The sequence below is a fragment of the Natrix helvetica genome (genome assembly GCF_964273705.1).
Source record: "Natrix helvetica genome assembly, chromosome: 1".
In the NCBI taxonomy this organism is placed as follows: domain Eukaryota; kingdom Metazoa; phylum Chordata; class Lepidosauria; order Squamata; family Natricidae; genus Natrix; species Natrix helvetica.
In genome coordinates this window covers 247,921,645-247,947,595 of record NC_138548.1, presented here as the reverse complement: position 1 = coordinate 247,947,595, position 25,951 = coordinate 247,921,645, and the positions used below count along the sequence as shown (strand labels likewise).

The 25,951-nt window shown below is 41.1% G+C and overlaps 2 protein-coding genes across 7 annotated transcripts in view; one reads left to right on the top strand and one right to left on the bottom strand.

The window, feature by feature from the left end:
* Positions 1-2,484: 2,484 nt before the first annotated feature.
* GALK1 (galactokinase 1) lies at positions 2,485-17,457 on the top strand. The gene is made up of 8 exons (XM_081954286.1): positions 2,485-2,784; positions 5,043-5,232; positions 6,039-6,158; positions 9,215-9,350; positions 10,202-10,383; positions 10,701-10,851; positions 12,995-13,157; positions 15,405-17,457. Exons 1-8 carry the CDS (start codon positions 2,614-2,616, stop codon positions 15,477-15,479), a joined length of 1,188 nt encoding a protein of 395 aa, XP_081810412.1. The 5' UTR covers positions 2,485-2,613; the 3' UTR covers positions 15,480-17,457.
* ITGB4 (integrin subunit beta 4) overlaps positions 17,092-25,951 on the bottom strand; it is an 87,304-nt gene continuing 78,444 nt past the window's right edge. For all 6 annotated transcript variants that reach the window (XM_081954163.1, XM_081954162.1, XM_081954160.1 and 3 more), the window contains 5 exons: positions 25,470-25,658; positions 24,370-24,525; positions 23,981-24,145; positions 21,401-21,517; positions 17,092-19,667 (listed from right to left, as the gene is read on the bottom strand). In XM_081954163.1, coding sequence (XP_081810289.1) covers positions 19,525-19,667; positions 21,401-21,517; positions 23,981-24,145; positions 24,370-24,525; positions 25,470-25,658 — 770 coding nt within the window. In that variant the 3' untranslated portion in view covers positions 17,092-19,524. The remainder of the gene's footprint in view (positions 19,668-21,400; positions 21,518-23,980; positions 24,146-24,369; positions 24,526-25,469; positions 25,659-25,951) is intronic.

The following is a 25,951-nucleotide window of genomic DNA, read 5'->3' as shown; positions in this document are numbered from 1 at the left end:
ATGCAAGTAGAAAAATAGGGACCACCTTGATGGGAAGGTAAAAGTGTTCCATGTGCCTTCAGCATTGAGTCATGTCGGCCACATGACCACAGAGACGTCTTCAGACAGCACTGGCTCTTTGGTTTTGAAACGGAGATGAGCACCGCCCCCTAGAGTCGGGAACGACTAGCACATATGTGCGAGGGGAACCTTTACCTTTACCTTAAAGAGAATAAGAATTGGAGGAAAACATCTTTGAAGATGGCAAGGGTAAGTCTGTTATTGTTTATAATAAATTTAAAAAACCCTGCATGGGTGTGTTAAATTCAAACAAATTCAAACCTTTATTGTCAGAGTACAACATGTGTACAATGAGATTGACTGAGCCTCCCTTTGTACACCCCCCCAACACAATACAACTCACAGTGAAAGACAAAATATCCCTAGCCCAGTGAATCCTACTAATAAACACCCAGTCCTATTGCACCATGTGAACTTATTGGACATCGCATCACAAGTCAATTGTACTATGTTGTAGAGTTATTTTTCATTCAGGAGACTGACAGCCCATGGATAAAAACTGCTCTTCAGCTTGTTTGTGCATCTGCCTATGCTTCTATATCTCCTTCCAGAAGGTAGGAGAATAAAGAAGGGCTGACCAGGGTGTGAGTCTTCCCTGAGGATTTTCCTCACTCTTCTAAGGCAGCGAGCCTGGCCATGAGGTCAACAGAAATCAAACTTCACTGGAACATTTTACAATGGACAGTCTATCATCGTACATCTTGATGATGTGTGTGGCTAATGTGTTTGTTTAAATACCTTGTCTTTGAATGCAGCTCTTTTGAAAACAGGTGTTTTCAATCAGTCACAAATTCTAGAAAGGAATAAGGCTTGAGAACTACAGGAAGGAGGCCACCAATAGCAGTTTTTAACCCCTACCAGTACTGATTGCCACGTACACAGCATAAGTTGCCTGCCAAGTTTGGCAGGTTTTTCTTCATAGTGATAATGATTCTATAGAGGTTAAGTAGGTATCCAGCCTTACTCCTGTGTGTAATGAGATCATTTCCTCATTCACAAAATGTTCTCTTTTTTAATTGTATTTTAGAATTGAGCCCTGCACATGTATATTTAGCATAGGAGTGTTATGGCACCTTGCTTGTGTGTGATGATGTTAATTCTTTATTTTCTTTTTTGCTGTTATTAACTCCCCTATATTCCATTGTGTAATTTTATAAATCTTTTAGAACATAGTATCAACATCTGAAAAGACAAGGAAGATGGGAACAGTCATGGAAAAACAAGAAAAACCTTCCCACAAAAATCTCCAAATTCAGAAGGTTTCAACCTCAAATTAGTATGTGAAAGAACACCAATAGATAATAACTGATTCAAAGATCAAACAAAGATGGAAGAAATATACTAAAATTATATATATTAGGAGTGTCAACATACAAGATATTTTAGAAAGTAATAACTTGAGTTTGTACTACTAGAATATAAAGTGTTGAACTTTGGAGAAAACATTTGGAATATCACAGATAGACAAAAAAACAAATGGATCATAAAACAAGTCAGTCCAAAATTTACATTCAAAGCACAAATGATTATGCCAAATTATATTTTGGACCCATTACAGGAAGTTCCCTTGAAAAGTCTCTTGTGATGGGAACACAAGAAGGAAAAAAACACTGGAAAGAAAGAGAGAAGGCAAAGAACAACAAGTTGAATGGACTCACTTACAATGGTGGTCTATGCCATTTTGAGGACAGATCATCCTGGAGAAGAACATTTATGTAGTTGATAAGAAACAGTACTGACTTAATGGTGCATACATCAAATGATTTTGCAAATTTTGAAAGCACTTTCTGCTCAGGTTATTACGGTAGTTAACTTGAACTTTTCCAAGATGTTGTTAGTTAATTAGTAATAGGTGGGAGAGGTTTTTGTTTTCTTTGCACTTTTGTTTATTCATCCTCCACCCTTCAAATAACATTAACTTAGAACCTTGCCTGGAATGTACTACTTGTCTCTCTTGTTACATCCTCAAACCCCCATAACTTTAACCTTAAACTGTCTGTTGACCTCACCCCATTCCTAAGAGGTCTGTAAGGAGCGTGCATAAGCACACCAGCGTCTCTGTCCAACTGTCCCCATTTATTTGTCCCCATTTCCTGTTTTCTTATTCATGTTTATTCTTGTTCCTGTTATCTTGTACATGAGTGACAAACTAACTAACTAAATAAAAAAAATAAAATAACCAATCACTACTTATGCAAACTACAGCAAAGCCGTGTATGTGTGTGTGTCGTTTTTGTAGATTTGCACTTTTTCCCCTCAGTGCGGAGAACACTACTTTTTTTGCCCCGGGGATAAAAAGCGCAGAGTCTCTATTGGCCTTTACGAAAGAAACCTAAGAAAGCGAAGGCAAGATTTGAAGTTGCACCAGCGACCCCTACAGGACACATAGGAGCTGTGCTGGCGGAGCAAGGAGCTGGACGCCGAATGTGCGGGCCTTGTTCAGAACTTCTGGAGTGAGAGCAGTCGCGCGTCTGCGCAGATCTCGTCTCCTCTCTTTCCGGGATCGATGGTTTCAGCGCTGGAACCTGCAATTAACGAAAGTGGATCGGGATCATGGAAAAAAGGAGAGACTCCAACCCAGTGGGGTCGTTACTAGCAGCCGCTCGGGAAGTGTACAAAAGGGTTTATGGCGGGGAAGATCCTAAAATTGCAGTGTCGGCGCCCGGCAGGGTAAATTTGATCGGAGAGCACACCGATTACAATCAAGGGTTCGTGCTACCTATGGTAAGGAAGCAATGCCGTGCAGAAAAATCACATTAACTTCGGCTGTGCTTCTTCCAGTTTTATGGGGATTTTCCAAAGACCTCTCGGGGGAATTCCTTCATGTTGACTTCATCGATGTAGAGGAGGAGAATTAAAAAAGCCGTTTCTGCCATGACGATGCTAATGTTATACAATACAATAGTAGAGTTGGAAGGGACCTTGGAGGTCTTCTAGTCCAACCCCCCTGCCTAGGCAGGAAACCCTGTACCGTTTCAGACAAATGGCTATCCAACATCTTCTTAAAGACTTCCAGTGTTGGGGCATTCACAACTTCTGGAGGCAAGCTGTTTCACTGATTAATTGTTCTAACTGTCAGGAAGTTTCTCCTCAGTTCTAAGTTGCTTCTCTCCTTGATTAGTTTCCACCCATTGCTTCTTGTTCTACCCTCAGGTGCCTTGGAGAATAGTTTGACTCCCTCTTCTTTGTGGCAACCCCTGAGATATTGGAACAATGCTATCATGTCTCCCCTAGTCCTTCTTTCTCTTAAGCTAAACATACCCATATTGTTCCTAAATATGGGAACGCCAGTATTTAAAGAGATTATTTTTTTTGTCAGTGGGTAGGCAAAGCTGCTGAAGATTACCATTGAAAACTGGATTCCTTTCCGAAATATTTCTGGTCTCTTCCACGTCAGCAGAGTTAAGCCTTCTTGGATTGCAAAACGTGGAGTTAAATATTCACTAAGTATAAAATAGCAAATGTTAAGCTATTCTTTCCAACTTATGCTTTCATTACCCTTCTCTTATTTCCCTGACATAGAATTCAAAGGCAAATTGTTCCATAAGAAGTTGCGTTTTATGTCTAAACATCATGATTTCCTGTTGCAAAATGTTTACCGGATGAAGACATTTCTCTAAAAAATTAGCAAGAAATAAAGTTCCCTGAGTGTGAAAATGCTGTTCTGACAACACCCAAAGATATTCACTGAATATAATTTCTTGAAATAACTCCAAAACACTCATGAGTACAACACACTTGAGTTAACCTGAGAGTAGGTTTACACAGCACATTCCATTAGAATGTAATTTCATTGTTTATAGTTTGCTACAGGATAGTTTGTTACACTGTCTGTAATGTGGTTTCTTTCTTTTTTCTCCTTTACTGAATCTGTTTGCATCTACAAATGGTTCTTAAGACATAGGCCTCCATTAGAAGTTAAAGGAAAAAGCTAACTTTTGGAATGCCTACATTAATGTCATGCTAAACATCCACTCTTAAATCCCCAAAATATCTTTGATCTTCATCTTTGCTTCATCATTCTCCCCTAACTGAAATTATGCTTTCTAAAGAGGTTCTACTCTTTCTGTCTCTGTGGCCCATAGACTTGGAAGTACCTACTTCAACCCATGAGATGTATTGAACTATAATGACCATTGGATAATAAAAATCTCACCCCATCCTAAAGAAGTACAGATGGTGTAATTGCATAATTCCTTCTCTGTTTTTCTGCGGGGCTTAATTTTAAATTGTAAGCCACTTATTTCTTTGTATTCTGCAAGATATCCTGTACAGTGGCGGCAATTTATGAAAGTATGAATAACAACAGACTCCATCCAGTGTGATGGAAACAGATTTCTGTATGTGTGCTGTAAGATTTCCTCCACATCTCCAAATTCATGTTCTTACCATACCATGTCTGGTAGGTAGAATGACTAAATTAATCCAAATGTTCATCAAATACATTGAGCTCCAGACTCATCACACTGGCTGTGTTTGCACAATATTAAGCCATAGATTAGCCAGGTGTGATGTATGAAGTCAGCAATTGTGTATTTTGGGAAACATGTTTTCACACAAATCAGTTAATAGGTCTATTCAATGTTTCTAAGGACTATATTGGAGAAATCATTACAAATCAAAAGGATTGTCTCCATCATAATAATTATCTTAAGTGGCCAACATTAAAAACTTCAGGAAGAGTCATTCTTCTAATATCTACACTCCTACTCATATTCTTCATCCTCCTTTCTATCCATTCTTGGTCTCCTCTGCATTTATAAGGGGGAAATACCATGCAGAAAGTGCTTTTTTAGGAATCTTGCCCATCTTTTCTATTTAGTTACATTGGACATGACACACCTATTGTACTCCAGATGTTGCAGAACCACAATATTTAGCAGTCCCAGCCAGCGGTGGAGGGCACTGAGAGTTGTAGTTCATCAACTGCTGGAAGATGAGTTTTTTCCATTGCGACCCTATACGGCGCTCTGTTTCTTCAGGCCATACAGATGAGGACAGTCGTGGTTGGGAGTCCAAGGGAAGATGGAATAATATCCATAACTACAACTGCAGAGGAAGCGGAAGAGCCTAAAACTGTGCAGTTTCCCGTTCCGAGGGAAGGTGTTTCCTTGAAACCCGGAGAACCTCGCTGGGCTAATTATGTAAAAGGGGTTATCCAGCATTATAAAGGTAAGATCCAAAACCAATCAAAGATTGAGGTTATTACATTATTCGGCAGTTGGGGCATCCATAAGAAGGGAGTAAAGAAACTTTAGGTGGCAGCTACAACAATGCAGTCAAAACTCTGCTCTTTCCCCATGTGACCCTCTGCCACCACAGACTCTCCTCTTCAGCAGGAATGAGGCGATGGAGGTCTATAATATAACATTATTCAATAGAGACATTGAAATATTCCTCGTCCCCTCTCTCTTAGTAGGGCTTTAGGAAGATTTTCTTCTCAATCTCTCTCACGGAATGCTAGCTGTAGTTGCCATATAACCCATTAAATACAAACCAATTAGAGCTGTGGTGACGCAGTGGTTAGAATGCAGTACTGCAGGCTACTTCTGATCACCAGCTGCCAGCCGTTTGGCAGTTTGCGTCTCACCGGGCTCAAGGTTGACTCAGCCTTCCATCCTTCCGAGGTGGGTAAAATGAGGACCCAGATTGTTGGGGGCAAGAGGCTGACTCTGTAAACCTCTTAGAGAGGGCTGTAAAGCACTGGGAAGTGGTGTTGCTAAGTGCTATTGCTAAATGGGTTCCCATCACCCACAAAGCCAAGATAGCAGTGGGATAGGCAATTCCAGCTACTGTGCCTTTAACCCCTTTGAAGAAGTATAGCCCTTTACTTAAACAAAGCATCTTTCCATAACTCTGACAGAGTGTTAGTTAAATACAATGTTTTTCAGAATCGTTTGTTAAATTACAGATTATTTGCGGGACGTGCCTTGAATTATGTTGTTTTCTCCCTGTGCTGCTTTTCTGTTTCATTATAGCTGGCCCTCTCCCAGGCTTTGATGTTGTGATAGAGAGTAATGTACCAATAGGGGGTGGTCTCTCAAGTTCAGCCTCCTTAGAAGTGGCCATGTACACCTTCCTTCAGCAGCTCTCTCCTGGTAAGAATTATACCATGCCTGTGATAGAAACAGCAGATTACTTGCATTCCTTTTAAAGCAAGTGAAGTGCTAACTGGATACATCGAAAGAAGTAAGTAAGTTACACTATATTGCCAAAAGTATTCGCTCACCTGCCTTTACTCGCATATGAACTTACTGTAAGTGACATCCATTCCTAATCCATTGGGTTCAATATGACATTGGCCCACCTTTTGCAGCTATAACAGCTTCAACTCTTCTGGGAAGGCTGTCCACAAGGTTCAGGAGTGTGTTTATGGGAATCTTTGACCATTCTTCTAGGAGCGCATTTGTGAGGTCACACACTGATGTTGGACAAGTTTACGCGGCCTACCACTTCGTGGCTGAGTTGCTGTCATTCCCAAATACTTCCACGTTCTTATAATACAGCTGACAGTTGACTGTGGAATATTTAGGAGCGAGGAAATTTCACGACTGGATTTGTTGCACAGATGGCATCCTATCACAGTTCCACGCTGGAATTCACTGAGCTCCTGAGAGCGGCCCATCCTTTCACAATGTTTGTAAAAACAGTCTGCATGCCTCTGTACTTGATTTTATACACCTGTGGCCATGGAAGTGATTGGAACACCTGATTCTGATTATTTGGATGGGTGAGCGAATACTTTTGGCAATATAGTGTATTTTTCCTTCTTTTCCATCACTTTAACTTGCCCAACCATCAACTGCCTCTCTTCTTTCAGTCCTCTCTCAAAGTTTGTTTCTTTCTTTCTTCTTTCTTTCTTTCTTTCTTTCTTTCTTTCTTTCTTTCTTTCTTTCTTTCTTCTTTCTTTCAGAGGCAGTTGATAGTAGGGCAAATTAAAGTGATGGAAAAGAAGGAAACAAACAATCAGGGAAGAGAAAAAGAAGCTCTTATGACAATCATTCTTTTAAAAAAACATAGAAGATGCATTTTGTTTTTCATATCTCCTTTTTTCCCACCAATTAAGGGTAATTGTTAATATTTCAGCCAACTAATCTGAGTTAATGAGAGAGAGACTATAAGGCTTTATTTCTCAATCCCCGATCTTAACCTACCAGGAAAATAACTTAAAAGAACACTTAAGCAGTTTAGGGTGCCAACAGTGACATTTGAAATATATTTATTTACCCTCAAAAGGACTATAGAAAAATATTAGAACAAAGAAACCTGGTTTCAACACGTCCAGCTTTACCTGGAATTCTGAGACTGGAGATGACCCACCTGGAGCACAGCCAGGTAGGGTTAGGCTAGGGGCTGAGGGGCAAAATCCAGACAATGAGGTGGAAGCAAAGAATGTTTCCTGCCTTTCTTTGACATCATCAACCAGTTCCAGATTTTTTCAGTAATCCTTTAGAAGGCTCGTCTAGGGTATATTTTTCAACCTGAAATTTCTACCCCCTTTTTGACTTTGTTAGCTAAATGAGACTGAGGTTGACCACAGCTGAAGACGTTTTGGTAGAGATGTGTTGCAATCCCTGGCAACTCCAAATGGTTGGGAAAGATTCTGCCAAATTAGAAAGCTGCTACCACTCAGGGAAGAACACACACACACCGGGCTAGAGAAAGTCTAACCTATATAGGTTCTGGTGTTCCTCTTTTTCAAGCAGCTGCATGATCACTGTTAAAAACAAAATAGTGAATTAGAATTTAGTTAGTGGATGACCCTCTTAAGGCAGGGCTGCCAAACTCGAAGCCCATGAGCCAGTTGCGTCATGCGCCGGCCATGCCCATGCCCAGTTTAGCAAAGGGGGGGAAAGTCCCGATACTTCACATGATGCCACCATGATGACGTGAATTTGACACCCCTGCTCTAAGGCATTAGTCATAGTCTACACACATGCTCTGTTTAGCGAAGGGGAGGAAAGTCCCGATACTTCACATGATGGCACCATGATGACGTGAATTTGAAACCCCTGCTCTAAGGCATTAGTCATAGTCAACACAGCAGCCGAATTCACACAACATATCAAGGATTCTTGGAGAACAGCTATCCCTTCTGGGAGGAGGGTTCAGGCATGGAATCAGCCTGGATTCACTATATAAAACACAAGAGAGCTAGGCCTGACCTCTCTGATTGCCTTGGCACCTTATCTGCCCATTCCCAGATGAGATCGGCCACTCGGACAGGTTCCTGTGTAATAGGCAGAGAACAATAAAGTAACCTAGATTGAACATCCAAGAAGCAGACATAGGCAGAGATAAAGATTTAAGAGAGGAATTTTGGAGCCAAGTCAAAAAAAAGCATAGCAATTAAAGTATTGAAGAGACAATATTAGCACGAGACTATGGATAGATGATTATTTTTTCTTTACAGTTGTTTTGATTTGCTTTTCCATTTCCTTCTCTTTTTAAAGCATAGCAATTAAAGTATTGAAGTAGACAAGAGACTATGGATGGATGATTTCTCTTTTTTGTTATTCTGATTTGCCTTTTCTCTCTCTCTCTTTCTTTTTTTTAGGTAGGTGACATGCTTAGAAGTTAGATAGGAAAGAAAGAAAGAAAGAAAAAGTTGCTTAACAAGGGTGACATGATTAAAAGCTAGAATAAGTAATAGAAATAAGAGAAGGGGGAGTATTAATGTATACATATATTTATAACAAAATGAAAGTAATAACGAGAAATATGGAATGATTGAACAATGATAGACTGTAACCTAATATAAATGTATGTTATTATTAAAAATACATAATAATAAAAATACATAATTGAATGTAATAATTATGATTATCTTTATTAGTTTTATTTGCATTTGAATGTATGACACCCAGGTGCCACACTGTTTACACATTGATTTGAGTTGTTCATAAAAAATAAAAAACTGGGGGGGGGGGAATAAAGTAACTGATTGGAACATGGACTGATTTTGTTGGCCATGCCCATTCTGAAGAGCTCAAATCCTAGAAAAGAATCACTAGAAGGCTACACTTTTTATACATCTGCATGTTTTGGCTGGTATTGATATATGAATATCAAACATTTTTATATTTGGCCCTCTTTCCTTTATCTGGAAATAAAGTACTAAATTGTCAGTGGATATTTTTCTTCTTTGGTACAGATGACATGGATCCAGTTACTAAGGCATTGGTGTGCCAGAAAGCAGAACACACCTTTGCAATGATGCCTTGTGGTATCATGGACCAATTTATCTCCGTGATGGGGAAGGAAGGACATGCCTTGCTGATAGACTGCAGGTCAGAATGTGGCAATAAGTTGTTCTCTTGTGACTTCTTCCATCTACGTAGAGAGATCCTGTCCCCACAGATGAGTTATCTCATCTAACTAGGCTCAGAGTATTCAAAAGAGAAGAAGGATGATGTTTCTCTGTCAAAAAAAAAAGCTTCTTGTAAAGTATTTGTGGAATAAAATTCTCAAAGGGCGTTCAGATCACCCTTGTACCTTAAGCCCTGGGTGAGTTGCTGAGGCTAGGGATAGACCTAAATCCATGTCCTTTAAATTGACAGTTAAGACGCGCTTTTTAAGGATTGTATGAATATTTTTATAGAATATTAGAAATCGTTAGAAGGTAACACATACCCAGCTCATGCACATTTTAGAATTCAGAATGTGGATTTAAAATTTAAACCATTTTATCAATGGTTAGAGAATAAATATGAAAAGTGGAAAAAAGCAGAAGAGCAAAATAGAGAAAATGTTTTAACAAAGTTAATTAAGTTAAGAAGAGGATTGTTATAGTATTAGGTATCGTATATATTAGTATTAGTATTAAGTTAAGAATAGATAAAATAATAAATATGGATGCCAATTGTAATTGGTATTGTATAAAATATTTGCACAGAGTGTATGTAGCCAGATGACACACTGTTTAATAAAAGATGATGTTTGAATTAAAATAAAATAAAATAAAATAAATATTAAAACAAAGTTTAAAGCATTGCATTTTTAAAGTTTTTTTATGTGGACAGTGCACTTTGGTTTATAATGACGGCTCTTTTCGGTATTTCTTACGTATAAGTCACTAAACCCAGCAAACCACCTTTAGGATCATTTTGTGTGATCTAGTTATGTCCTCTTGTTATTCAAGGTCCTTGGAAACTCGCCTGGTCCCTTTGACTGACCCAGACTTAGTTGTTCTCATCACCAACTCCAATGTACGACACACTTTGACAGGCAGCGAATATCCCACACGTCGGCGTCAGTGCGAAGAGGCAGCCAAGTTGCTGGGAAAGGCCAGCCTGAGAGAAGCCAGCATGTCAGACTTAGAGGGTAAACATTATTTGGAAAAGAGCGGGTGGGGGGCGTGTCAGCTTCCAACCTTCAGAACATCTGACGTTTTGTGTGTCTGTTGCAGAGCAAGGGGAGATGGAAAGCAAAGAGGCAATCAGTGATGAAATTCATTTTTTTTACTACCGGTTCTGTGGGTGTGGCTTGGTGGGCGTGGCAGGGGAAAGATATTGCAAGATCTCCATTCCCTCCTCACTCCTGGGGGAAGGATACTACAAAATCTCCATTCCCTTCCCACTCTGGGGCCAGCCAGAGGTGGTATTTTTTGTTTTGTTTTGCTTTTTTCTCTCTCTTTCCAGAGTCCAGGAGTCTCCTGAGTAAGGAGATATACAGGCGAGCCAGGCATGTGATTGGGGAGATTGAACGCACAGCTAGGGCAGCCGAGGCTCTGGAGACCAGGGATTATAAGAGGTTTGGAGAGCTAATGGTAGAGAGCCACAATTCCTTAAGGTAAGGAAACAATCTGAAGCTGATATACAGTCTAGGTCCGTGATGGCAAACCTATGTCACGCGTGCCACAGGTGGCACGCACAGCCATTTGTTTGGGCACGCAAGGTGACTTCAGCCTTCTTTGAAGGCCGTTTTTCGCCCTCCAGAGGCTTCAGAGAAGGCTCCGGAGGATGAAAAACGGCCCTACAAGCAAACTGGAAGTCCGTTCCCAAACTTCCGGTTTGCCGTATGGCGGTTTTTTTGTGCTCCGGAGGCTTCAGAAAGCCTTTGGAGCCTGGGAGGGTGAAAAAAGCACGCCAAAAGTGTGTGGGGGGGGAGCGCTGGTCACACGGCTGGTCACACGGGGGGAGGTTGTGCCGCATGCGCACTGGGGTCACAGACATACCATTATGGGTGTGGGCACACCCGCGCATGACCCTCCCCTGCGCTCCCCCCGCATTTGGAACGTGATTCAAAAAAGGTTAGCCATCACTGGTCTAGGTTATTCCCTTTGTATTTTTTAAAATTATCATTTATAGAATCAAAAGGCCATTTTTGAATTTCCACGTAAAGGTTTTCCTGTATGTATGTAGATTGGATGTACAACGAGGCTATTTCCTGCAGAAGATCAGCACACCTTACAGGTAGTCCTCCACTTACAACAGTTCACTTAGTGACCGTTTGAAGTTACAACGGCACTGAAAAAAGTGATTTATGATCCTTTTTCACACTTATGACCGTTGCAGCATCCCCATGATCATGGTTTTCAGATGCTTGACAGCTGGCTCACTTCTATGACGGTTGCAATGTCCCAGGGTCATGTGACCCCTTTTGCGACCTCCTGACAAGCAAAATCATTGGGGATACCAGATTCACCACTTAACAGCCGTGTTACTCATTTAACAACTGCAGTGATTCACTTAACCGCTGTGGCAAGAAAAGTCATAAGATCAAAACTCATTTCACAGATGTCTCACTTAGCAACATAAATTCTGGGCTCATTTGTGGTCGTAAGTTGAGGACGACCTGTATTGTACATCTATTGCATCTCTTTAGTTTCACAAAATTAAGGACATCTTAATGTAAACCTACTACTTTTTATTCCTCTTACACTCTAAATGATTGTTGTTTGCGTATCATCAGATGGACCCATAAACACAATCTGTCATGCCTTGGCCACCTAAGACATATTTCTAAATAAGACAGAAAAAGTCTAGACTGGATTGTCTGCCTTAATCCTATTTGTTCCACATGGGGCGTTTGCCTAAGAGTAAATGAAGTCACATCATATTCTTTCCATATCCCATCAACAAAGATCTACATACAGTGTAATGACATAGGACAGGGGTCCCCAACGTCTGGGCCGCGGGCCACTACTGGGCTGTTGCCTAATCCCCATTGGGCTGCATGAGTAGCCAGCATGTGCGCACAGCCCCACATGCGCGAGCATCACTACAAGCGGAGCAGGTAGTCGCAGCCCAACTTGCACAAGTGTCGTTGCGAGCACTTGTGGCCCCTCTCACACGAGCCTCACCGCGTATGTTGCGGACATGCTCACCGACACACGCGCATGCACCTGTCCCTCCCACAAAATCATCCCCTTTTCCCCCTCCCTCTCCGGGCCGCCAACCCCGAATGTTTGGGGAACCCTGACATAGAATTTAGCTGCTGCAAGTGATACATTTTAATGCAGGGGTGGGCAGTTCATGGTTCCAAGAGGCTATGTGAGAAATTGAGACTATTGTGGAAGGCTGAACCAATAGGGCTGCGAAGGTGTGTAGGCAGGAATGCCTGCACAAAGGTAAACTGGAAAAAAAAATCACAGTCACCTTTAAAATGAAAGCAATCACTTGTATTGCATGCATAGCGTTGTACACTTATTTACATTTGATTTCTAATTTCTGGTTGCCCTCATGTGGGCTGGATGGAGACAGCCAAAGAACTGTGGCCCAAGGCTGCAAAATGCCCAGGTCTGCTTTAATGTATCCCAAGGTGAGAATTGGATACTTCTGTAATATCATCCCATGTCTATCATTATCTTGATTTGGTCTAGTGTAACTCCTAACAGTTTTCCCCCCTTTGTGTGTAGCTTCCTACATTCCAGATAGTAATTAACATGGCCCACATTTTTTGTTTAAAAATCACTTATTTTTCCTCCCATCAGGGATGACTATGAAGTTAGTTGTCCAGAATTAGATGAGCTGGTAGCTGCTGCCATGGAAGTGCCTGGAGTTTATGGTAGCAGAATGACTGGTGGCGGTTTTGGAGGTTGCACCGTAACTCTTCTTGAATCGGGAGCTGCAGAAAAAGCTCTGAAGCATATCAAGGTATGTGGTTCATCAGGCTGCAAGAGTGGATTTGCTGATACATTTCTCTCATTTACAACAGAGACCAGTGGAATTTTAACATCAGCTTTTTCTTCTTGGATCCTGGGTTTAGTTCTTCTAGATACAAAGCACTTTCTCTGGGGATAAATATACTGTACCTTTCGGAGTATAAGACGGACGTTCCCCCCCCCCTCCTAAAAGACGGTGGAAATGTCGGTGCATCTTATAAACCGAATATGGCCATTTTTGGCTTTCTGAAACCTCGTCCCGCTTGTCCCATTTCTTGGATCCTGTGTTTAGTTCTTCTAGATACAAAGCACTCTCTCTGGGGACAGATATACCATACTTTTCAGCCTATAAGACAGACTTTTTTCCCCGCCTAAAAGAGCGTGGAAATGTCGGTGTGTCTTATACACCGAATACAGCCATTTTTGGCATCCTGGAACCCCGCCCCACGGTGTCCCGTTTTTGCCAAAAACGAACCTGCAAAAACTGGGCACACAAAGTGTTTGGGAGGCCTGCAGAATCCTCCTGGGGGCTGGGGAGAGCAAAAATGGGATGCATAGGGAGTTGGGAGGCCAAAAACGGACTCGCTTTTCGCTAAAATTGGCCTGTTTTTCGCTAAAATTGGATGTGCAGAGGGTTTGGGAAGCCTGCAGAGTGCTCTTGGGGCTCGGGGAGGGCAAAAACAGGATGTGCAGAGGCCAAAACCTTTTTTTCTTGTTTTCCTCTTCGAAATCTTTGTGCGTCTTATAGTGCAAAAAATACGGTATAATAGAATAAAGGATGCAATCGATGCATGCGGTTATTTTTGATATCAAAAATTCCAATATGTTCATCAATAAATTTCATTCAGGAATCCAGTCTTGTTTTTCCTTCCTGGCTCTCTTTTATGGTCTAATTCCTCACTGTGAATCTAAGAACAGTTTTAACTTATACCCTGAAATAAAAACCCTAACCCTGCCTTTCTGCCTTCCATCAGCCATAACCTGCCACTAGTATATTGGCCTTATGTGCCTGCTTATTCCTGAGATGTTCCCAGCAGGAAGAAACAGGCTCCAAGCATATCCTTCTGGGCCCCGAATTTCCAGCATCTTCCTTTTGTCCTCTGCCTGTCTCCAGCCACTGATGATAATGTCCCACTGCTACATCCTCCACCTGCCTCTTTCTCTCTCTCAGGTTCTGCTGTTCCCACACACCAGTATCCAGGAAAACGCTCCATCTTGGATTCCCCCCCCCCTTTGCTCCCCATTGTAAACCACATTTGTCCAGAACTACCACATTTCAGTCCATACTGCCACGAAACACCCTTATTTTGTTCTGTATACAGGCCAAAAGCTGCATACATTAAACGGTCCACGCATGGAATATTTTTTCAGATCCCTAATGTCATTAATTGCAAGGAAAGCATTTTTATGTTTTTAGAGGAATGAAGTACGGTAGAAAGTGTTTGTGGGTGAGAAAGAAAGATTTTAACAGCATGGATTTTAGCATGGAGAGATGAATTTAGTTCTGAAGAGAAAAATCTCTAACGGGGAGCATATAAACTGTCTTGGTCCACCTCCTATTTATCTTCCACAGTTTCTCTGTTAAGAGCTGTTTCTTTCTGTTGCTATTAGAACTGTTGTTGTTTGGATAAAAAAATCTCCAGTCCAGACAGAGGCAATCTGTTGCCTTCTGGGTGTTTAATTCCTTGACATTGACAGTTTTGCCTACAGCAGATAGAAGACCAGAATATTTGAGAAAACATTTGCCCATTCCTGGCTTAAACGTCCATTATCAGCACATGTTTTCTGTTGCTAAATTTGCTGCTTGATCAAACTCATATGCTTGCTGATAATGTCTTGGGGTTATTTCCCCCCCCCCCCCTTCAATTGTGTCCAATTATTGGAGATTGCTTGAACAAGTCTTTGCCATTTTCTTGGCATGGATAAACTACTTTTTCAGAAGTAGTTTATCCTTGTCTGCATCCTGGGTTCGAAAGTTGAATAGCCCAAGGTCAGACAGCTGGCTTTGTGCCTAAGACAGTATTGGAACTTAGAGTCTTTCTAGCCTGATGCCTTAACCACAACACCAAAATAGTTTTCGCCTTTAGTTTACCTGTTAATAATTGCCCTCTGACTGATATACAGCCATCTGATATGCCCCAAATCAGATTTCCACATTTTTTCTCCTGATGCAATTTGTGTCCCTTTGATCATTCAGATCATTGCACATCATGATTTTCTTTTTGCTTTTATCGATTAGGACAAATACAGCAGGACAGCGACATTCTATTTCACGAAACCCGCCGATGGATCTAAAATACACCTCCTGTCTTGAAAGCTCTTCCATCTGGCCTGTAGGATTCACTAAGAAAAGTGATAAGAGCATGACATTTTTGGACAGCTTCCCGGGACATTAGCTTGGAGCAAAGTCTTGACTTCTTCCATAAAATAAGTGAAGTAAGTGAAAACCTGTGTGCACGCGCATATTTTTTTTCCCTTTTAGCCAAGAGCCCAAAATAGATTTTTGTCTGATTTGCAAGACAGTTTGTGGCACTGACTTTCCTTTTCAGAGAAAGACTGTAATGAGTTTGATTAAACAGTCCTTGATTTCTGCATACAGTTTTCTGTGATAAGTTCCTTCAACAACCTGGATGGAAATACTGAGGCTGGGAAAGTCTGGCATAAACTCCATAGCTCTAAAGCAATTCCTTTTTTATCTTTCCAAGCAGAGACTAATCATGGAAATAGGCTGTCTCTTTTACATAATGCTCTAAATATTGCTCCTATTCTCTCCTTCTTGCTTAACCAACGAGTGATCTTCCAATAATGGATTACCCACTAAACATCTCTTAAATCGAGTCACTTTGTGATGAGTTACTCCATTGCATTCCAAATTATCATTTGTTACTGACAAGGATTGGCTGGTGCGAGATAATACCCTCAACCCATATAATTGGTGTAAATGTAGTAGAAAGTGACAGTGTAGTCAGTCACTGTAAAGTCAAAATAAAATAGGCATCATAATGTTTATGAGATGTTGTGTAATAGTATCGTCATTTCTAATGAAAAGATGTAAGTTGTGTCATTTGTATGATGTAAGTTGTGTCATTTGTATGATGTCATGATGCATTTATCATTTCTCTCCCCCCCCCCCCCCGCCCCAACTCTGATCCAGTGGACATACATAACCTAAATTGAGCAAAATTTACAATGATGATAGCCTTTCTTGCAATAGAATGTATGATTGTCACGTTAAAGTAATTGGCTATGTTCCCTTGTAGGAAACCTTCAGTGGTTAATTGGTTTTCATTTTAGCATGATTGGGACCCAGCCTTCATTTGCAAACCTCAGTTTATTAAACCAATGTTATGCATAAGCACAATGTCATAATAAACCAGGGTTAAACACATCAGGGATTAGTAACGTGTAAACTAGCCAATACTTCTTTAACATCACTGGCCACTAAGCAGATTTTAAATTATCATGTGCCTAGCCTGTTTTGTTATGTAAAGCTTAGTGTTTTGTGCAACCATTATATATCCCAACAGTACTATCCCAACTGTATGTTTTGAAGTGGCAACTGTTACGTTAAAAATGAGCTTCATCTTGGCACTGTAACGTACTCACAAAAGCTATTCAATTATTCTTCACCTGTATCTCAGCTGCTAAACAGATGCAAACTTAACTTTGCCCATACAACATGTTTTAAAGACAGATAACATTGCTATTGATGCTAATTCTTAATGCTAACCTCGACAACGTTACATCCTTTTGACTTTGGCTGTTGGACTATTTTAGTAACATCTTCAGGTAGAAGTTATATATTTTGCTTTTATTGCCTAAACCTATTGAGGTTTAGGTTTGTACAAGATCTGCATCATTGTCCTCATTAGCAGTCAAACTGTTTTTTTTTTAACATATCATATTTGAAAAAAAAATAGCTGCGATCATAGAGAAAGTGTTTATTAAGTGCAATACAAAGCCATCTGGTCCCAAAGCACCATCTGTCAGATTTCTGAAATACTGAAACTGCATGTGTACTTAATTCCATCAACCTCTACAAGCCATAATAATCTACAAACGTGTAATTTACATTAGAATGTGTTTTTCATTATACATCAGTGAAAGCATAGGTTGCCTTTTAAAACTTCTATTTAGAATGACCGTGTTACTAAAAGAAATATGGTTGTTAGATACCTCCAGTGACTCTTTGGATTACACCAAGATGTGTGTGCCTCTTACTCTTGAGGGAAAAGTTTAATAATTGATAGTAAGAGTTTGCAAGAAACAGGAAATCATATCAGAAAAAGAAATGGAAAGCTCTGGAAATAAAAGTTAATGCAGCTTCTTCTAGGAAAAAATGATTTGATCTGTTGGATGTGAAAGAAATCTTGCCCTTTTAAAGACAGTCCAGGAACTTTAATAATTCCATCTCTTATGAATGATTCACAGCACTGAATATGAGATTCTAAGAACTCCAGACTGATACATTTTGCCTGAATGGGCCCAGCTGCATTACTCTTCCTAGTCTAGTGGCATTGATCAAATGTTCAGTTTGAAGAAATATTATGTCTATCTGTTCTGAGAACCACCCACATCTATGGGGCATCTTCATGTGGAGTGCGGGATAAGCCAGCTAGCGTTACCCACACCTTGCGTGATGATTGGCTCTGATGAATAAACTGTCATTTAGATCAGGGGTCGCCAAACTTGTCAAATTTAAGACTGTGGACTTCAATTCCCAGAATTCTTCAGCTAGCATGGAGTTGAAGTCCACAAGTCTTCAAACTGACAAGCTTGGAGAACCCTGATTTAGATAGATACGTAATGCCACGTAATTGCATTCTGACCTTCTCACCGAAGAATTCCTGGGCAGCTTCTGAAATACTGAAGCCACAACACTGATGTTAATTTGGGTTTCAGTTTGTTTCCAAATGAGTTTTGGCATTATTTCCCAAGAAACACTTTGACATGATGCTAGCATTGTCAATTCACCAGTTTTTATGTAGTTGGGGGAAAAAAGATTGAACAAGTAGTAGGAAAACAATCACATTGGGACTATGACCAAGGCTATTGTAACTGCACCATAAGAGCCTCATCCGAAAGTAACTAAATTGTTGGCTAGAAGTAAATCGGTTTATTTTGAGGGCTACCTCTTAAAGATATTAATTGTCCATGGCACAATACCAAATATTTGATGTTGAAGTTGGAAAGTTGCTTTAATTGGCCCCATGTTGTATCAGATTCTTTGGGAAAGGATTTACAGGTAAGTCCTTGTTTAGCAATCATGACCTGGGATCAGCAGCTCAGTTCTTAACTCAGCAGTCACTAAGTGAAACTGTGCCTGTGTTTGTGCTCTTGCTTCAACTGTCCTTTGCTTTATAACCCGCAAAGGTCATAAACATGAGGCTTGGTCATAAAATTACTTTTTAAAAATTATGGTTGCAACTGCAAATGGCTGCTGAACAAACAGTCGTTCAACGAGGACTACCTGTATATATTTTAGCAACCTTACACCATAAAATAGTTTTTTTTTTGTTAATCTGTTAATGAATTCCTATATACTGCACAGCATGGGATTTTATAACCTACTATACAGCAATTGGATTAACTCCCCTGCATTGCAAGGAGTGTATGTGACCAACAGAATGTTATTGTGCTCAAAAGAAAAGAAAAACAACAACTGAGGATGGTGTTAACATCAACAAAGAGGAAGAGATCCAGTTAAAATATGCAAAGTGAAAAGCAATGGTCTGAGGTAAGGATTTCAAACCAAATCCAGAGCAGCAAAGCAGATATTCATGAACTGGACTCAGAGTTGAACTAGTCAAGAACCAAGTGTCTTGTTAAAAGTTCCTTTCACAAGATGCTAGTTCTGTGATGGCAAACCTATGGCATGCGTGTCCGAAGTGGCACCCAGAGCCATGATGCCTGGCACGTGTGGTGTCGCTAATTCCTCTTCCAGGTTTCTGGCGGGCATGTGCACGTGCCAATCAGTGGGCCTTTGTGTGGGCAGCAGTGCCGGAAACCGGAAGAGCCGGTCTTCCGTTTTCCGGTGTGAGCATGTGCACTGGCCAGCTGATCAGCGTGTGCGCATGCGCTTAGTAACTGGAAGACTTGCTGGCCAGCATACACTGGAAACCAGAAGTACATTTTCCGGCACGAAGCACTCCCTTTTTGGCATTCGGTGCCGAAAAGGTTAGCCATCACTGAGCTAGACTGTCTGCAGATATCACCTGGTGATATTTCAAAAGCAACGGCCAGTGAGTGGCTTTTAGGGCTAATGGAGCACAGAGGTTGCCATCCGCTCCCATCTGGAAGATGGCCACAGAACATGTTGTTGGAATTTGAGTTTCTTTTGGGCAGTTTCCTTGTGCGGCTTAAGCTTCATAGAATTGTCTCTCTGTCTGTCTGGAGAATGTCCCACTGTTGCTGGACATTGTGCTGGTGATGTATTCTTTGGTGATCTGTTTGGTAAGGGTGCCGCCACTTTCCACTCGCTGAGTTGTCATCAGCATCCCATCTGAAACAAAGGGACAGAATAAAAATTGTGCAAGCAGCAACTTCACCATCGCTAGATTTGCAGTTCATTCTTAAAGCATAAAATTGGCTGTTTAGGTTTTTGTTGAGTATGTGATGTAAACCCAAATATATAAAAGTGCATTTTGCGAAGCCAGCTAATTGTAGTTTATTCTCTAAACTGTAATTGAATGATGGATTAAGTGTATTCAATCTGTGTATGTGCACAAACACATGGCCATACCTATGTGAAAGCTTAACATAGTTTATTTTTTGTTTTGTAATCCCTAAGCATCACTTTTATGACTTCTGCCCCTGCACTGGTTGCATTTAGGAACACTCTAGATCCGTTACTGATATCCCTAGACCTGTTTCAGGCACTTGGGAAAGAGCTAAGCCCCCTTAGAGGTAGTAAATATCCCAGCCCTTCCTGAAGTCATATTTCTGATATCCTCTAAAAGAGACCTTTTTATATCCTGTGACATCATCCATAACCTAAAAGGCTTTACATATAAAGCAACACAGATATCTATTCTAAAAGACCTGATAGGTGTAACTGCAGGCAGTCAGCACTCTTTGTGTGATTAATAAACCATATTTTGGGGGGTATAAGAAGCTCCAGAGTATAAGACGCATCTTAGTTTTGGGGGAGGAAAATAAGACGAAAAATTATGCCTCTGCCTACCAGCATCCATGGTATTCAGCTGACACATGGTAACAAGGTCAGCCAATGAATAGGCATAGCAACTAAAGTCAGCCAATGAGGGCTATTTGGACTCTGAAATTTGCTGTGGGAGCAACAAGGAGACAGGAAGGAGCCTGGCTTAGCCAAGAACTGAAAGTGAAACTGCTTGTATTTACTGCTACCTTGGAAATTTGGTAATGTATTGTATATTATTATTATTTTGAATCCTGGTGAATCAGTTACTTGTGTGTGCTTTCTGAATGTGATTGCTGCAAATTCTGACCAGCCAGGTGATCTTTAGCACTTATTGCAGCCTGATTCAGCACAGCTGATTGGTGGGTGGATCAGACTGCCAGAATACCTCCAATCAGCTGTTCCAGGCTGCAGGGATTGCCACAGACCATCGCTACCTCCATGCCTTGTGTAAGACATACCCAAATTTTCACCCTCTTTTTGGGGGGAAAAAGGTGCATCATACGGTAATCCTTTCAGAGTTCCTGAATGGAGTTGGGATGCTGGTCATAGTGTGCTTTAAGCAGAAACAGAGTTCTTTTTTGGTCAGAAGTCTTCATTTAATTTTTGTACCCTCAAAAAAAGCAGTTCTTTAATTTAGAAATAACTGCTCTGGCACTGTTCCTGGTCTTAGCAGTGACGGACAGTTTCCTTATACTATGAAAAGAATAAATTACCATTCAGTAAAGCTACGTATGTATGGAAGGGCCTGTTCAGTCATTTTTCTAGAGGGAAAAAATCTCTTTATTTTTCTTGAAGTAGAATGGAAGACAAGGAAAGTGGCGTAAAGGCCCACATTCTCTTAACATTAGCATAAACACAACTTCAGGAGTAGACTAGATTCCCTTCATCCTCGTTTACATATTTCTGAATGAAGATTTCAACCTTTCCCTTGCGATCCCAGAGTCTAGAGATTCAGGTTTGTTCTCCTCTGAGATGAATCCTAGATACTCTTCATTAATATTATCCCAAAGATCTCAGCGAGGTTATTGTAAATCAAGGCAACCCCTATTTCCATCATTCCCCTCCCCTTTTTTTACCTGCATATAAAGGATCCAGTAGAGAGTGAGTGATGCTCGTTTGCGTGTTGTATTCTGTAGGGAGATTGAAGACTTCCTCCCTGGTGAATTGATGTGTTCCATATTGAGAGAATACTCCTGAAGCAGAAAGGGTTTGTGTGTGTGTTAATTCAATGCTTGGATATCTAATTCTCATTCCATCTAATTTTTTTTTTTTTAAATGACTCTGAGAAGAAACGTAAGAAGGTAATGTCTAAGTTAAAGCAGAACATTTGTTTTCACGTAACCATGCAAAGCTCTATTCTGTTACTTTTATTTCCAGCTAGTCTTCCTGAATGTTCAGTTCCTCTCTCATTTCTCATCTGTCTCCCTTTGAATTAAAATGGGATGACGACAGCTTCAAAAGCAGAAACTTGTAAAAATCATTTGCGACTCCTTGAAGATCAATTTTCTAATCACTTAAGAAAACAGCATTACTTTTAAGAGTATTTAAAATGTCCATGCACACATCATGTTAAGGAAAACTGATTCACAATTCAAGATGCCGTCTGCTCCCATATATTACATTTGCACAAATTGGGTAATGAGGACCCAACTTTGACACATCCATATTACCCTAACGTTGCCTCTTTAAGAACACATTCACGTGTGCATTTTAAAAAAATGCAAAAGACTTATACTGCTGCTTATATTATAACAACAACCCTGGATAGTGTGGGAAACATTAAAACAATCAGAATATAAAGTCAATGAAAATTTCAAAAACCCATGGAATCCTGGGACCAACATTTCGCATACATCTAAGTACCACTAGCCTCATCCTATCCAATGTTTGCGAGAAGAGCCAGCATTTCCAGAGCTTCTAGAAGGTAAGGAGTATGGGGGACTGCCAGATCTCTGGGAGAAAGGTATTCCACAGAACATGGGTAGCTGCAAGAAGGCATAGTTCCTAGGCCCCACAAAAGAACAACATTTAAGGAAAGCAACCTGAAGAGTGCTGATCCCTGACCCTCTCATCTCCAGCCCAAACCATTGAAATTTGGGTTTTCCGCATCTGATTGGAGTGTTTTGTATCTTCTCTGGAAACCAGCTTTGTTACAAGTGCAATCTTCAGAACTTCAGAGATGACTGAAGCAAAGCTTGAGGTCTGCTGAGTTTTTATTGATCGCTTTTTACTAATTCCTAGTGACACCAGTAATAGAGAGTCCTAGTGGACAATTACTTAAATATGAGCCACCACTGTGATGAATGCCATACTGCATTCAGTTCTGGTCGCCACGATGTAGAAAAGCTGTTGAGACTCTAGAATGAGTGCAGAGAAGAGCAACGAAGATGATTAGGGGACTGGAGACTAAAACATATGAAGAACGGTTGCAGGAACTAGGTATGTCTAGCTTAAGAGAAAGAAGGACTAGGGGAGACATGATAGCAGTGTTCCAATATCTCAGGGGTTGCCACAAAGAAGAGGGAGTCAAACTGTTTTCCAAGGCACCTGAGGGTAGAACAAGAAGCAATGGGTGGAAACTAATCAAGGAGAGAAGGAGAAATTTCCTGACAGTTAGAACGATTAATCGGTGGAACGGCTTGCCTCCAGAGGTTGTGAATGCCCCAACACTGGAAATCTTTAAGAAGATGTTGGATAGCTATTTGTCTGAAACGGTATAGGGTTTCCTGCCTAGGCAGGGGGTTGGACTAGAAGACCTCCAAGGTCCCTTCCAACTCTGCTATTGTATTGTATTGTATTGTATTGTATTGTATTGTATTGTATTGTATTGTATTGTGCGGCAGCAGTCAAAAAAGCCAACACATTCCTAGGTTGCATTAACAGACAGAATCAAAATCACGTGAAGTATTAGTACTGCTTTATAAAGCCTTAGTAAGACCACGCTTAGAATATTGCATCCAGTTTTGGTCATAAAAAAGATGTAGAGATCTGGAAAGAGTGCAGAAAAGAGGGGGCTGGAGGTTAAAGCATGAAGAATGGTGGCAGGAATTAGGTTTGTCTAGTGAAAAGAAGTACTGGGGGTGGCATGATGTTCCAATATTTAAGGGACTGTCACAAAGAAGAGGAGGGTCAACCTATTTTCCAAAGCACCTGAGGGTAGAACAAGAAGAAATGGATGGAAACTAATCAAGGAGAGAAGCAACCTAGAACTAAGGTGAAATTTCCTAACAGTGAGGACAATTAACCAGTGGAACAGCTTGCCTCCAGAAGTTGTGAGTGCTCAAGAAGAGACTGGTCTTGTCTGGAATGGTATAGTGCCTCCTGCTTGTGCAGGGGGTTGGACTAGAAGACCCCCAAGATTCCTACAAACTCTGTTATTCTGTTACCCTGCTGCTGTGGCATGCCACCTCTCCTTCTGTTCATGGCAACTCACCTTTATGGCCATTTCAGGTTAGGCAGGGGGAATAACCAGGCACCACCCATTAGCCCATGAAACACCTGACAAGACCAGAGCCAGAGCCAATTCCTATAATTTGTACTTTACAGTAGGAAAGAAGGCATTGAACGCTGCATTTTTTACACCTTGGTTGACAATGTGCCCTTAACAGCACACCAAGAAGAACACATGATAGAAGTACTTTGGCGCCAAAGCATACCTGCGTCTTGAGATTCAATGGTGATAATGCCCTCTCTTTCAGGCCCAAAGCCTTCAGTGGTCTTGGCTTGCACTTTGAACTTATACGGAACATTTTCACTCAGGTAAGGCACTGTAAGGGTGGTCTCTGGGTTATCTCCCTCCACATAGATAGTCCTGGGTTCCCCTGAGCAGAGAAAAATAAAAATAAGGCATAGGAAGCTTAAGGAATAATACATATTCACCCATACAGTCCCATCTCCTCCTCATGCCAGGTGCTTCATTTCAGGTGACTGATTATTTTTTACAGCTCCGAGCCATCTTACTCTCACCTATAATTTGGGAAATGCTCTATGTTAGCAGGGGAAGCTTTGCGACTGAAGGGGAATGTATTTCAAAAGGCTGACATACCTTCCCCCTGCAGAGTCTCACAAGTGACCATGTAGCCCAGAATTAAACCATTGGGTTGGCGGGGTTTCTCCCAGCTTAGTTGAAGCGAGTCTGGACTCAGGGCTGTGAATACGAGAGGCCCTGGGGCACTGGGTGTGCTCAGGGTAAATGGTGACCCTATCAAGTAAAGAAGTAAAGGTCAGAGTTCTGTTAAGAGAAAATCAAACCAGTAACAAAGAGAGGCACAGGCAGAAGTTCGAAGATTTAGAATAGTAGAATTGCATCTGGGCTTTTCAAATATCTCATACATTGATTGCTTTGTTGAATCCAAAAAGCTAACCCAATTACATTTGGAATTTACAGGAAGTAAAGTACCACTCAAGATTCAGTGCAAGCAGTGGATGAACTTGGGACTGGCACTGGGGAAGCCCAGATTCTAGTACAGTGATGTCTAACCTTTTTGTTTGGGTGCCAAAAATGCGAGCTCGCATGCACAGTAGTGTGCGTGCGTGCCGGCACCCATAATGCAAAGCAAGCCTCCACATGTGCATGCATGCACAACCCCCCCATGCTTCCCCCCCCCCCCACATGGGCCCACTGCTTGCTTCCAAACTGAGCTTGGTATTTCCTTCGGGGGAACTTCTGGTAGGCTCATTGGGCTTGTTTTTTTGCCCTCCCCAGGCTCCGGAGGTTTTCTTAAAGCATGGAGAGGGTGAAAACTGCCTCCCTCAGCCCTCCAGAAGGTTGAAAATCAGCTGGCCGGCGCGCTCATGCACTCTGGAGCTAACAGCTTGCGTGCTGGCAGATATGGCTCCACGTACCACCTGTGGCGCACGTGCCATAGGTTCGCCATTACGTTTTTGGCCTTACGCCACTATCAAGCTGACTTGGGCCCCTCTTTCTCTTCGCCTAACCGTATCTTAATTTTAAAATAAGGATGTGACAGTCCCACTTCCCAAAAGAAAGGTGGAATATGAATAACAACTACATGCATGGTTTTCATGTAGAATAGGCACAGATTTAGTTTGAACTCCTCCTTCCAAAAGGCACAGCTGGAAAAATCAACATTTGGAAAAGTAAGTCGCATATCCATGAACTTGTAAACATTTCAAAACAATTACCTGGCATGGGGCTGAGAGGGCTGCGTGGATCCACCTGTGACTCAATGGTTATCACACCTTCTCTTTCTGGACCCCATCCCTCATCACTTTGGGCCTTTACTTTGAAGACATAGGAGTAGTTAGGTAATAGATCCTCCACCACCACAGAGTTCTGCATTGGATTGGGAATTGTAAGTCTCTTTATTTCACCTAAGAAAAAGGAGAAAAACCAGCGGTCATTCCACAAACTACGTCGATCAAAAATTGCCGCTTCTACTGGCAGAATAGGCACTGCTAGTGAATGCGATAGGCTGAATGCTACAATAATTGTGAATGTTTCTTCTTCATAGATGATCATGTCCTTCAGTTTAGTATACGTTGGAAGAAAAACTCTGTCCTTGTCTCTTTTGTAACACATTATCTCAGTGAAAACGAAAAGAAAACTAAACCTACCAATTTTGTCTGTGGATTATTTGAGAATTAAGGACTTTACACATTTTGAA

Bases quoted from the DNA above. Each gene is read 5' to 3' on its own strand.
- GALK1 (XM_081954286.1), top strand. From the start codon at position 2,614: ATGGAAAAAAGGAGAGACTCCAACCCAGTGGGGTCGTTACTAGCAGCC. The intron at 5,233-6,038 runs GTAAGATCCAAA...GTTTCATTATAG, and splicing joins GGTTATCCAGCATTATAAAG to CTGGCCCTCTCCCAGGCTTT. The intron at 9,351-10,201 runs GTCAGAATGTGG...TTGTTATTCAAG, and splicing joins GCCTTGCTGATAGACTGCAG to GTCCTTGGAAACTCGCCTGG.